General features: G+C 31.7%; 1 protein-coding gene across 1 annotated transcript in view; it reads right to left on the bottom strand.

The window, feature by feature from the left end:
- LOC139488819 (alpha-N-acetylgalactosamine-specific lectin-like) overlaps nucleotides 1-10,829 on the bottom strand; it is a 57,584-nt gene extending 46,755 nt beyond the window's left edge. Inside the window, exons 1-2 of the mRNA XM_071274752.1 lie at nucleotides 10,677-10,829; nucleotides 6,112-6,357 (exon numbers count right to left, since the gene is read on the bottom strand). Coding sequence (XP_071130853.1) covers nucleotides 6,112-6,357; nucleotides 10,677-10,773 — 343 coding nt within the window. The 5' untranslated portion in view covers nucleotides 10,774-10,829. The remainder of the gene's footprint in view (nucleotides 1-6,111; nucleotides 6,358-10,676) is intronic.
- Between the last annotated feature and the right edge of the window lie 2,825 nt (nucleotides 10,830-13,654).

Raw genomic sequence — 13,654 nt, 5'->3', positions numbered from 1 at the left:
TCAACATAATATCAATGTTTAGTAAAGAAGGCGAGACATTTCAGTGTGTGCACTCTTATAGACCTTACTTAAGGTGGTACCTAACACTACAGGGAGATAACTCTGTAAAATCAGCTTAACGTTTGAATTATGCACTGTTGTTAAGGGAATATTAAGCTTATCAATGATCAAAATAAGTGTTTGTCAACTGCTATATAACCAGTGTATATTTTCTGATAAATTGGTTGGTTCAAATTTTTTGAAATTTTTACATTTTTGTCAAAGGGTCAAAGTAAATACTTTGTCAAAATTTTATGAAAATTAAACTAGCCAAATAAATTTGAGTGAAGGTGTTGGGTACCATCTTAATACTACATTGCGATATACCATACATATCAGTTACAGACTTTCATCAGTTTTAAGTGTGCACCACATTTGTTTATGTTATCTCGAAAAGACAGCAAAACTATTACAGTCAATCTTTATGATTTAATTCTAAATTCAATTTTAAGCCGAAGTAAATCATGATAAAAAAAAAACGTTGATCACGTCATGGTCACATGACAAAATAATGTCTATGAGCTGATAGGCAGTGCTTCCAAAATTAAACTATAACAAGACATAATATAACTATTGTATAATACTATTATAAACCCATTGTGTTTAGAAAACTACCGCAATTTCTCACAACCACTTTGAGAGTTATCAACACATGTCAGTTTTCTTGACTTTTGCATCCATTCACGTCACAAAAAGATAGAAATCGACAGCTAAGCATTCATTTCATTGAATTTCTGTAAAACACTTGGTGAGATATTATAAAAAAATATGAATCTTTTGTTAGACTTTAATCACCCGACAACCCATCACTATTATCTTAATCACAGCAGCATCAATTCAATACATTGATCGAATCAAATAAACAAAAACTGCAGTTAAATTTACATTGATGCAACAACACAATACTTTTATCTGAAATCATATAATACAGAATCATGCGACTTTAGCTTTATCCGTAATTATTCTTCATTAAATAATATAACATGCACTGAAGACACCGGTACTTAAGAATTTGTTTTAGACTTAAATTTATACTAACATGTGAAGAACCAAACTAAATAGAATGATATAATGAGAACTGTTGAGTTCTTGATTAACCTTTTTGGTGAGTATTCAGACGGGTTAAAAAATACTTAAACTTAAATAATCTTTTTAGAAACTAATTACCTAGAATTTTCTTTCTTTAAACTGTTTTATTTCATTATTTTGGTATGTTGTTTGGTTTCAGCACATAAGAGAACTATATACTTAAGAACTTAAGTACCGTTTCTCAGTAGAATAAAGACGATTTAGTATGCTTTTCTGGATTTAATCAGATTACCTTAGCCGTATTTAGCACAACTTTTTGGAATTTTGATTCTCAATGCTGTTCAACTTTATACTTGTTTGGCTTTATATCTATTTTGATCTGAGCGTCACTGATGAGTCTTTAGTAGAAGGAACGCGCATCTGGCGTATTAAATTATAATCGCGGTACCTTTGATAACTATTAGGACAGTGGGAGATTTCAGTTCACTGCAGTTATACAAACACTTGAACTTGCAGTGAGGTTTGATCTTTCTCCGTGTTGTATGTCTTACTGTAAATTAACGATGAAAAACACAAATAGTACTGATGTCCCTTTGTTTCAGAGTGTGTATGTATTTCGTGTTCTGGTTAAATATATACTATTGCGCCATCCATTAATTAAATATCGTTTGCTTTTAACAGAATGATTGAACATAAAGTACACGTTTCATTGTTTTTACAACACTTTTAAATATATTTCCTACTCTATAGTTAGAGAAAGACACTTGTCATTAAATGGTAATTTAGGCCAAGTTGTAAATACACGATAAATATCACGAACGAGACATGATGCCGGGACAGTTATAATTTCCTGCATCTTTTGATGAAGAGACTAACGCGGGGAGAAAATAAAATGAATTTGAAAGTAGTTGTCAAAGTCAAGAGCACAGTATCTGTAGTTTTGCCCAATATTTATTGAAAATCAGGGCTTAATTTGTTCAAACTGAAATATTTACAGAGAAACACAATTTTAATTTATAAAGCACGAGTCACAGGAATTTATAAAAGTTATTGAATGTTCTTACTTACCACGATTCGATTTTAACTATAAGCAGTAAATTAACAGACCTTTAGCATTATGATGTCTGTTCTTTCTTTTTACATTCAGTATCTTAGGAAGGAGATATCGTGTTCATCATTGTTCATGTTTGAATTAATTGTTATACATTTGTCAGTTCGAGGACTGTTATACCTTTCTATGCGGTATTTAAAATTTTGCTTATCGTTAAAGGCCCTTACTATAACCAAGAGTTTCTGTTTCTAACTTCTACATCATTTGGTCTGTAGTGGATAGTTGGCTCATTGGAAATCATACCACTTTTTTTTATTTTTCTATTTATATATAGAATCAAATTCATAACAGTGTGGATGAGACCATTCGTTGAATGGATTAGATCAGGTAACCGTTTGTCTGATACGCCTAATTAGTTCATTGTTTTTACAAGGGACATAGAAAATAACGGGATCACCAAAGGTTTCCGAACGTTCGAATACAAATTACAAGTAACTCGAAAACAAAATTACTGCAGGAGTATCTCAGTGGCGTATTGATTATTGATGATATTTTGACATTCTCCACCGACAATAGACCGTCAAATGATTTATCATACCGCACGGTCTTTTAACATTAGATTAGAATTTCACTACCTTCAAAAGTAGTAATGAATGTGTAATCAATAACCTTTTCCGGACTAAAAAGCTATTTTAAAATTGTCGCTCTCTAAAATTTGTACTGGTTATTCGTATCTTTAAACTTTTATCTTGTCTAAAAGAATTAATATTTTAACGAATACACGATAACTTTAAATCCGTGGTGCAGAAAAAAAAGATATTTGCGTACTGTCTTATTCGTACTTATATAGTAAATATCTAAATATAATAATTGTTGAATAAATTTATTTACTGGAAAGCTAGAATTCAAATTAGTTGGCCCAACGTTCTACTGATATAATTTATTTACGTTTGTGTGTGTGGGGGGAGGGGGGCATTTAGTTCGTTTCTTATGAACAATTATGAACAATATTTTTCAATCTTTGTGCTTTATTTCATTTTATTCTTATTGAAAAGAATTAATTTTGTTAACCTTTTTTCTGTTATGATTGAGGACCGCTTAAAAAGTATTTATCCCTCCAAAACATAAATACATACCTAGGACGGGTACATGTATCATTCATTGCTATACTTAGGTTCCAAACTCTGTTTTTCAGTGACCTACAACTCAGTATTTGTTCCTTACATTGTATCTACGTTTAATAAAGTTTGTATGTTAAGATTAAAATGGGCAAACTGGGCAAGTGACCCACCATCCCACTGAATGATTAGCGAGTTACAATGTATGTGTTTACCATAGTTTATAACTGCATGACATACAACATAAATTTTAACACACTGAGGATACAGAATGCATCTTTATTCCTTTTCTTCATTTGTGTTTACATGGATGGCTCAAAATAAGAATCGATATGTTTTACATGTAATATACTTTTCTATAATTTAAATGATACGGTAAGATTAAAACATAATCATTACGGTTGCACACACGGTTATGAGATTATGAGACTACCTCGCAAGTTAAAGGTGAATCATTCGGTAAAATTAAAACATAATCATTACTTGTTGTCCACACTTTTATGAGGCTACCTTTACTTTGTTTTTCATGTTTTTGTTATATTAGTAAACAGTTACTGTTTGATGAATGATGGAATGAAAGCTCGTTAGTAGTATGTCTGTATTAGATACGTTAATAAATAAAAGTACAAAACCACAGGCACTTGTCTCAAAAACAAATTCCTATATACCTTAACACAAGGTACTTAACGAAAAATTTAGAAAAATGTCACCCGTTAGAGAACTTCCGTTTTATTTCGATTTCTCGCTTGCCAAACCTACTTAAACTTATTATGCCGTTAATCTAAATTGATTTATCTACTCAATGGTGTATGACACGACTACTGTTGTTGTTGGGATCATTCATAGCATGCCTCAGAAGCAGGTCGACATGAGTTGTTTTTTTTTGTATACCGACGCCAAATTGGAAACACTAAGTCCGCACTGATTGATTTATTTTAAAAACTATTTCCAAAACAACTGTCAGCTTTTCTCTGAAAGGTAATTATTATCTTTATTGTAAATTCGTAAAGGATTATGTGATACAAACCCTAATAAGTGTTATTTGAGGTCTGTCTTATGGTCTAATGTGCAAGGAGTTTCTATTTTTCCGACGTAGTCGGTATAGTTTCGGTTTGTGCCCTTTGAACTTAAGGACGCTTAACTATGCAACAGAATACGCATGCTCGAAAATTCTTTCTGTGATTGGACAAAATGCTGTCATGGTGGGTGATTTGGTTGTGTTTGATAAAACGTCTCGTTAATTTTATCGTGATGGAAAGCAAGTGAAAAACTATAAATATTTAAACTAGATCTTACAAAGATTTATATTTTTATTAAAATAATTGCTTCTCCAATAGCTCTTTTCATCCATGACAGCTGTTTATTCGGGACAATTATCTTATTTTTAATGTAAACTTTGTTGTACGAACGTACATGACTTTTAGAACGCACCTACACATGTGAGATTTCCGCGGGGTTTTGGTGAATGTAAACAGAAAGATACGAGGACCGAGAATACTGAACACAAACAGAGAAAACGTTATTTAAATGGTAAATCACTTATTTAAATATAATTGGAATATTCACAAAACAATTTGTAACGTTCTTTTGTTGGTAATTCATTGATTTTTAGATAGTTAGAGCATTGTTGTTCACAAGATGAAGGTAGTGAACGGGCGTTGCCACAAAGGACAAATTGTGGCAAACTATGCAGGTTTTCAGTGCACTGCAATCGCCTTCTTGTAGTTACATTCAGATGGAGATTTAATTAAAGAGGTCCTGCATCATTAAGTCATTGTGTTTCTGAAGGTTATCGAAATGATAGTTTTAAACATATACTCAAATTTAAATACGTCGGATATCTTTTCTAAAGATAGTTCTTGTTAAAACTCAGATTTTCCCATTCTATTGATCTCATTCAGACTCTCTCTCTTGACTTAAAGTATGAAATGAAATAAGATCAGATAAATCCAAGAAACATTTAGACCTTGAGAGTGGGAAGATACCTTTTACTGCGAGACGTTTGTTTCCAAATTGGCGTCGGTAGACCAAATAATTACGATTGACATACTTGGGTAGGATTGCTACGGATGGTTCCGACAACAACAGTAGGTTTGTTATACACCATTGTGTAGAAAAATCAATTTAGATTTACAACATATCAAGTTTTAGTGGGGTTGGCAGCTGAGAAATCGGTATAATTCGGAATTTCGCGACCGGGTGACATTTTTCAAAATTTTTAGTTAAGTACTTTGTGTTATATTAAGGTATACAGGAATTTTTTTTCTAAGATAAGTGCCTGTGTACAAACCCATCTTTGACAAATTACACAAACAACTATGATATTACCATTAAATAGAAAAAGCCGCTGTTTCCATCAATATATTGACAATACGATATGTCATATTCCCTTCACGTTTTGTAAATATCTTCATTGGAAAACAAATGTGTAAATAATCGTTCAAATGAATGAATCAAATACTTGTTTTAGTGCACACATGCAAGTGTAATAATACAAATACATAACTAGAAAATGACAATTAAAAAAATCTAAAGTTTAACAAAACTGTTTCTATTTAAACAAAGGAATCGGAAGGATAGGAGTTGGTTGCAAACGATTGTTAACTAATCACAAAAATTTAGTTAACCAGGAAGTTTCACTTTTCAATATCAATATATTTCAACAAACAAAAATGACAAATGGCTTCAAAATATGATTTGACATTTAAACATCTGAGAGGCCTAACTTAAAAGTATGTTTAGAGGAAATCATTTATATATAGTATCATTAATTTATAGATACAACTGTTTATTAGCTATGAGCGTACGTGCAATAAGATCTTATTTTGAAAACATTTCCTTTATCTCATGTTTATAATATATTCATATTCATACCTGGTCGAAAAAAGTAATACTCTGTTCCAATGACGGTCATACCTTCTTCAGTGGATTTAAGTAGGGACGGAGTTGCTAAACATGACTTGTCTGCATCGGAAAAGAAAAAGGCGCCACATCGTTCATCCTCAGTGCACGTGACCGAACATTGTAAACGACTACGAGCAGTCTTTTGCCATACAAAGCCTGCCGACAATGTTAAATTGTTGTAAGTTTCATCTTGAGTCCAAATCATTTTACGTACTTCTGCAAATAAAAAGAACCTTTTTCGTGATTTTCTAATTTTTCCAAGTTTAAACAATTGAAATTTCTACAATTCACCAAATGAAAAAAAATCTACTTCGCTCAATTCATGCATAGTTCGGTACTCATGATTGGATTTATTGCATGCAGAATTAAATGGCATACATTCTATTTTCAAAAAGAAATGATGACAACCTCAACAACAATATAAATAATGATTTTAACAATAACAGTATGGAGTTGTTGAGACAACAGCAAATCGACTCAGTTCAAGCAGTTGAATAGGGGTTAACAATTGCCTTCAAACAAGTACAAATGCTTTAACAATATGCCATGCGTGGATTCAGTCCACGAAATATACTCAGTCCACTTAACGTTTTATCACAATGCAATAAATCGGCGAACGTCATCATTTACGGACAATGACGTCTATAAGGAGTGGACTGAGACTTCAGCTGTAGAAATTATTCAATTTTGCTGTTAGAAGTTTCTCGTTAGCTGCTACAGATTTTGCTAAAATAGACGAATGTGTAAATATCTTAACTGCTGTGCTATTACACCTTTGTGTTGCACTTTGTAAATACAGCAGCAGTTTCACAAACCACTTCTTTTTCGGGGAGATATTAAATATTTAAAGATAGTTTGCTTTGCCTACGGACTGGTTCCAAGATATGATCTCTATGTACCTTCTCATAGAGACATAACTTTGGAATGTTACCAGTATACATAAACATAATTAGCGGCCGCCTTTCATTCTGAGGTAGACCAAAAGTGAAGGTAGGGGTAGAGCATAATTTTAGTATAAGTTTAAACTCATAGAAGTTAGGGCATTTAAATAATGAAAAGATGCTGCACAACTCTATATTTTTAACTGTAAAAAAATAGTGGTGCTTATGAGCATTCCATTCTAGGATATAATTGTTTTTCGATATTTCATAGTAAAAGTGGTACAATTTAAGTCCAAAAGGAGTTTCTATGGGAAATTGCATTGTCTATATTTACAGAAATGCAATATATAAGGAGAACTGTTGACTGATGAAATGGCCATGCCTTAGCAACATAATTCATCTTGCAGATTGTGTTTCAAACTATAACAGATATTTGTTTTCCTAAATTTATTTTGTGATAGAATATAGATTTTCTATATTTCTAATATTTTTTTCTAGTCAAAAGGCAAAAATGGCAAAAATATTCCTATAATTAGAAGTCGTCTGGCAGCTTTGTTTAAATAAACAGGAGGTAGAAATTACTAGTTTTTTTTACCTTTTGTGTCATTGTTTAATTAGTTATCAAAGGTGCCAGGATTATAATTTAGTACGCCAGACGCGCGTTTCGTCTACGTAAGACTCATCAGTGACGCTCATATCAAAATATTCATAAAGCCAAACAAGTACAAAGTTGAAGAGCATTGAGGATCCAAAATTCCAAAATGTTGTGCCAAATACGGCTAAGGTAATCTATGCCTGGGATAAGAAAAACCTTAGTTTTCGAAAAATTCAAAATTTGGTAAACAGGAAATTTATTGTCGTAAAACAGTTGGCTGTCCTAATTATGGTCGTTGTAAATACTAAAAAATACACTCAAACTGAATATATGTGAATTGTATAAGATTAAATGATAATAATATACCTAATCCTTTGTACACGACATAAAAACACTTTCATTTATGAATAAAGATAAAAAAAAATGTCGCATTTTTATATAGTAACACCACTGACCCTTCAGTAACTCCAATGACACAAAAGTATCACCATTGACATCTCATTTCAAATTTTACCTTTATCAAGTACTGAACACAAAGACAAGATCACCGGGCAAAAGAAAATGATGAAAAAATAATTCTACCAGCATACATCAGTTTGTGAAAACTGTGTATATGTAATACAACATATTGTTAAAACTTTGTTAAATAAGTATTGTTTTTCATAAATAATATGATGTTTCGCTTGTTAAACATGAAAGAAACACAAAACAATGCTGATTGTCATGATATATTCAGTGGTGTTACTAAACTGGTCACTGGTGTTATTTTATCAAAATGGTCTCACCATTGACAGTAACACCAATGATTTAAGATGTATTTTAAGATCCAGTTACGAAATAAGTGCTCCATTCCCCTATTCTATATTTTGTTACTGGTGCATGTTTCTATAATCAATATATATCATTAATCAAAGATAAGGAAATGTTTTTAAAAAATGATTTTTATAAAGGGTACACCATGGACACTATTTTCAATTATGATACAAGCTTTACTTACTTTTACGATTTTTTCAATAAATCTTCAACATAACTGTTTGTTTTCTTTTGCATAACATGCTTACAGGTAATATTGCTAAGGGAGAAACTGTTGTAAATGCCCAAATTTTGCGAAAGATAACTCTTATCCTACTAATTTGTCCTTTGGTTACACCGTTGACTTAAAAAATGTTACATTTCCTTTTGGTGAAAATTTTTATTATAAAACCAACATACACCTCCTAAATCACTAAAAAATGTTTGTATGTATCAAAATGCAATAAAATGTGATAAATCATAATAACAAATGATATGAATAATATTCCTATTTCAAGTCTGAAAGGATTTATAGTAAAAAATAACAGTTAATTCTGGCTATCTTCAAGGTTTTAAGAAAACATTAAGGATGTTTTTATAACATTTCATACGGTAAACCGTATATTGTGTATCATAAAACATTCATATCTAACATATGCAAGTGTTATTTTGATATATTTTTATGTCTGTGACTTAAAAAGACCCAATAACATAGTTTTGCATGTTTTTTTTATAATGACTCATACACGAGTTATAGTGGTGGAATTTGTTCCTCTAAGGGTCTTTATCCTTCCCTTTCATAGATTTGCAGAAAAAGATGTGTTCTTAATGTGACGTATTCAGCTATGGTCGCCTTGTTATATGATGTCACAAAGGAAATTCAGAAGAAGTCAAGCAAATTTGACTTTATAACCAAATGTCGACCAATCATTTGCCGAGAACAGTATGTTATTTCACTATTGTCTAATGAAGAGAATTATTTTTTTCACAATCGGATGGGAAATGTAAAAATAGTGAAACACTTAGAGAATACTATATCTCACACTGGTGAGATAAACCTTATTTAATACAGGAACACGCTTGTGTGTCTGTTCCAAGTCATGGTCTCGTCAATTCTTGTACTATTCTTATATAAATCAATGATTGCTCTTATTAGGGAAATTAACGAATACATCATCCCAACTAGATGAATTATTACAAGAGTCTATACTTTGTAGCGTTTATTCTAGATTGAAAAATAGAATAGGATATGCACAAATGACCAAATGTCAGAAATGTTCAATGAAAATTGCAATTGTTCATATAAGAATTGCAAATTCAAAATGTTTACCCTTTTTGAGCATTCGACAATGAACAAGTTGTAGAAGAAATCAACTGGATCAATAAATAAGACACATAAAATACAAGTTGAATAAGAAGAAAGTAATGAAAATGAATTAAATAAAAAAGCTGCATAATCTTATGAAAATTTACCAATTGATTCGATTATAAAAATACAGAAAGTGTCGATATTAATAGTTGTTTCACAATGAAATATTTCACAAAGTGTTTACATTGATTGATTGTTGGGTTAAATTCCGGAAATGATATTTTCCCATAGCCATATAAGAAAGAATGTGATATGGAAGTACACCACTAATTCATGGTCCCATTGCTAATCAGCTTTCTATGTTAAGTTCCTCTTTTCCAGAAGGCACACCTGTTTTGTTTTAAGTTCAAATAAAGTGGCAATCATTGCATGTCAAAGCAACACTTTATGGTGTATTGTACTGAACATATCGGCATACCTTTAATGGCATATAAGAAAGAACTGGTTCCCGGAACTTCGGATGTACCAAAACAGGTACTTCAGACCAAATGTTCCCTCTTTTTTTTAAATTTGGTGCAGTTTTTTCTAATATTCAAAATTATAAGTCCAAATGTGTTCTACAATATTACAAGTCCTTCAGCCTTCATTTGATACCAAAAATACCTAAATATTCTACATATTTTGAAAGTTGCACTCATGCGTAGGAACTATTTTGTGTTAAATATGTACTACTTTCTGGTATGTGCTTTATGGCCGGGCCCGAATTAGTGGTGTTACACCATATTATAGATAAGAAGATGTGGTATGAGTGCCAATGAGACAACTCTCCATCCAAGTTTCAATTTGTAAAAGTATTGTAAAAAAGTATTTTCAATACAAGTTTATTTTAATGAAATCATTAATTTCTTATCTTTTCTTTTAAATCTTTTTTTAAATTATTTTTCTAATTTATACTTACCAGAAGTGTAAATCAAGTTAGATTCTGAAATAATCCAAAGTAGAGTAAATAAATTACAAAATTTATTCCGTACGTTCTTTAAAGAGTATATTACCATGTTTGGGAACGTTATTCTGAACTACAATGACCATATTACATTGCAAAATATTTATGAGAGAAATACCAGATAATTTTTCGTTTTATTGAAGAATTGAAATTTTGTGCGCGATGTTTAGTGCCATCCCACTGTTCCTAGGATTTTCTTGATTGGCTTAAATAAAATAAATAAATAATGAGATCGATAACTCGATTTTTAACGGATGACATTTCTATGATTTCTTAAAAGGTTTTATTATAAGAGAATGTGGCCTGTGGACAGATCTGAAAATTTCACTTGTTTGTCTAGGAAAATAAATTGTGCAAATGATTTTTAGTTTTGACGAAAGTTCAAAATAATAAACTGCTGAAAATTATTATGATACATAGATGTGGAGTTCGTTTAAATGAAATCACAATCATAACTCCAAAATACAATGAGAGGACAACATACGGATAAGTATCTATACATTGACAGGATAGAAATTGCAACGTGTAGAAATGTTGGAAAAATATAACAGCGGCGTTCTGACCATTTTTCCAACTCCTAAAATACGATATTCCTGTCATAACTGTCTCATTTTTTAATCAATTTATGTTGCATTTTGTAAGTATTAGTTATTTTATTAAAATGTAAAGCTTTTTTCTTTTGTCTAGTTATTTGTTTTTCTGCTCAGTTCAGATCTAACGAGTCAAGATCTTTTCAATTAATTTGTAGTTTTTTAAAATTTTGTTTTGTTTAACCAATGTCAAAGGTTGGGAAGGATTGAGTGCCCACAAATTTGCTTAACTCCGTCATATTGTTTATTACTTATCAGGAGTTGGTTGTATGTAGCTTCTGTCTGTCCTGTAATCCATTGGTTGTCTTTAGCTTGTGTCTGTCCTGTAATTCATTGATTGTCTTTAGCTTTTGTCTGTCCTGCAATCTATTAGTTTTCTTTAGATTCTGTCTGTCCTGTAATCCATTGATTGTCTTTAGCTTTTGTTTGTCCTGTAATCCATTGGTTGTCTTTATCTCCTGTCTGTCCTGCAATCCATTGGTTGTCTTTAGCTTTTGTCTGTCCTGTAATCCATTAGTTTTCTTTAGATTCTGTCTGTTTTGTCATCCATTGGCTGTCTTTAGATTCTATCTGTCCTGTAATCCATTATTGGTTGTCTTTAGCTTCTGTCTGTTTTGTCATCCATTGGTTGTATTTTGCCTCTGTCTGTCCTGTAATTCATTGGTTGTCTTTCGCTTCTGTCTGTCTTTTAATCCATTGGTTGTCTTTAGCTTCTGTCTGTTCTGTAATCCATTGGTTATCTTAAGCTTGTGTCTGTCTTGTAATCCATTGGTTGTCTTTAGCTTCTGTCTGTCCTGCAATCCATTGGCTGTCTTTAGATTCTATCTGTCCTGTAATCTATTGGTTGTCTTTAGCTTCTGTCTGTCCTGTAATCCATTGGTTGTCTTTAGCTTCTGTCTGTCTTGTAATCCATTAATTGTCTTTTAAATTTAGCTTCTGTCTGTCTTGTAATCAATTGTTTGTCCTTAGCTTCTGTCTGTCCTGTAATCCATTGGTTGTCTTTAGCTTCTGTCTGTCTTGTAATCAATTGGTTATCTTAAGCTTCTGTATGTTTTGTAATCCATTGGTTGTCTTTAAAACAACAAGTCGTCTGTACTTGTTAAGATATTTATATGTTTGTGTTTTAGTCTTTAATCGATAATTCTCGGTAATCAGAACATATATCAATATTTTATATAACATCTTTGGAAAACACTTTTTTTTAATTCCAAATTATGAACTTTTCATGTATAATATGTAGCAACATTTAACCAGCCCTTGTATATTGAGTATATAACTAGGATATTATCTCCTAGTTAATACAATATTCCAGAGCTTGCATTGCCTAGCATAATTTCCTGGATATATGATTGATGTCTATAAGGAATCTTTTCAATCAAGAGTTCCAAAGGGATGACGTTGGAATCATCTCTTTTAAAATTGCAAAAATTAATAAACCAAAAACGGACAAAAAGTATACCTAAAGCCAAGAAATGAACCTAGGAACAGGACTATGAAGGTAACTTTCAGACCATTCACTACAGTTTCGGTACGACTAATACTTTCAATGCTTGCAAACACATCAACTGGTGGGCCCAAATTTAGGTTATTAATTTCATTACTTCTTTTTCAAAAATAAAGTAAAAACATATATGTATAACAAGTGACTTTTAAACCTACCATTTAACGGAACTTAATTGAGTTCATGACATTCGTACAGGTTCCTATTGATCGTTTGCTTTTTCTTTGCTTTTCAATTTCTTGTACATTTTTTGGCTTTCAAATATTAGGGTTTATGATGAATGTCAATTGCGTAAGCAAATTTACAGATCTAACATTGTTGGGTTGATGTTTAGACGAGTTGTATATACATTATGTACACAGCCATGTATCACCATCATTGATGGCGATCCGATCGATACATCTGTTGCAGAGTTGTCACTGACTCAGATGTACTTATAAATATAATTATTTTCTGTGACTGTATATTACATTAATTTGTAGGATCCTTTACTATAGATAATTTAGCTGATCTGTAACAATAACATCTTCATGCCTTATATATCATGTACTGTGATACGCTGCTAGATTAAAACTGACGAGGAAAGGTAACACACGGACAGCGAAAGCTCTTTTTTTGAGAGCCCAGGTGGTCGTGTAGTCTATCGGGACGGCTGCAGTGCAGGCGATTTGGTGTCACGATATTACAGTAGCATGGGTTCGAATCCCGGCGAGGGAAGAACCAAAACTTTGCGAAAGCAAATTTACAGAGATAACATTGTTGGGTTGATGTTTAGACGAGTTGTATATACATTATGTACACAGCCATATATATATATATACCGGAAGTTTTATAGTTTATTT

The sequence above is a fragment of the Mytilus edulis genome, chromosome 9 (assembly GCF_963676685.1).
Source record: "Mytilus edulis chromosome 9, xbMytEdul2.2, whole genome shotgun sequence".
In the NCBI taxonomy this organism is placed as follows: domain Eukaryota; kingdom Metazoa; phylum Mollusca; class Bivalvia; order Mytilida; family Mytilidae; genus Mytilus; species Mytilus edulis.
Note: the sequence above shows the minus strand (reverse complement) of the source record. Positions and strands in the feature narration are given on the sequence as shown.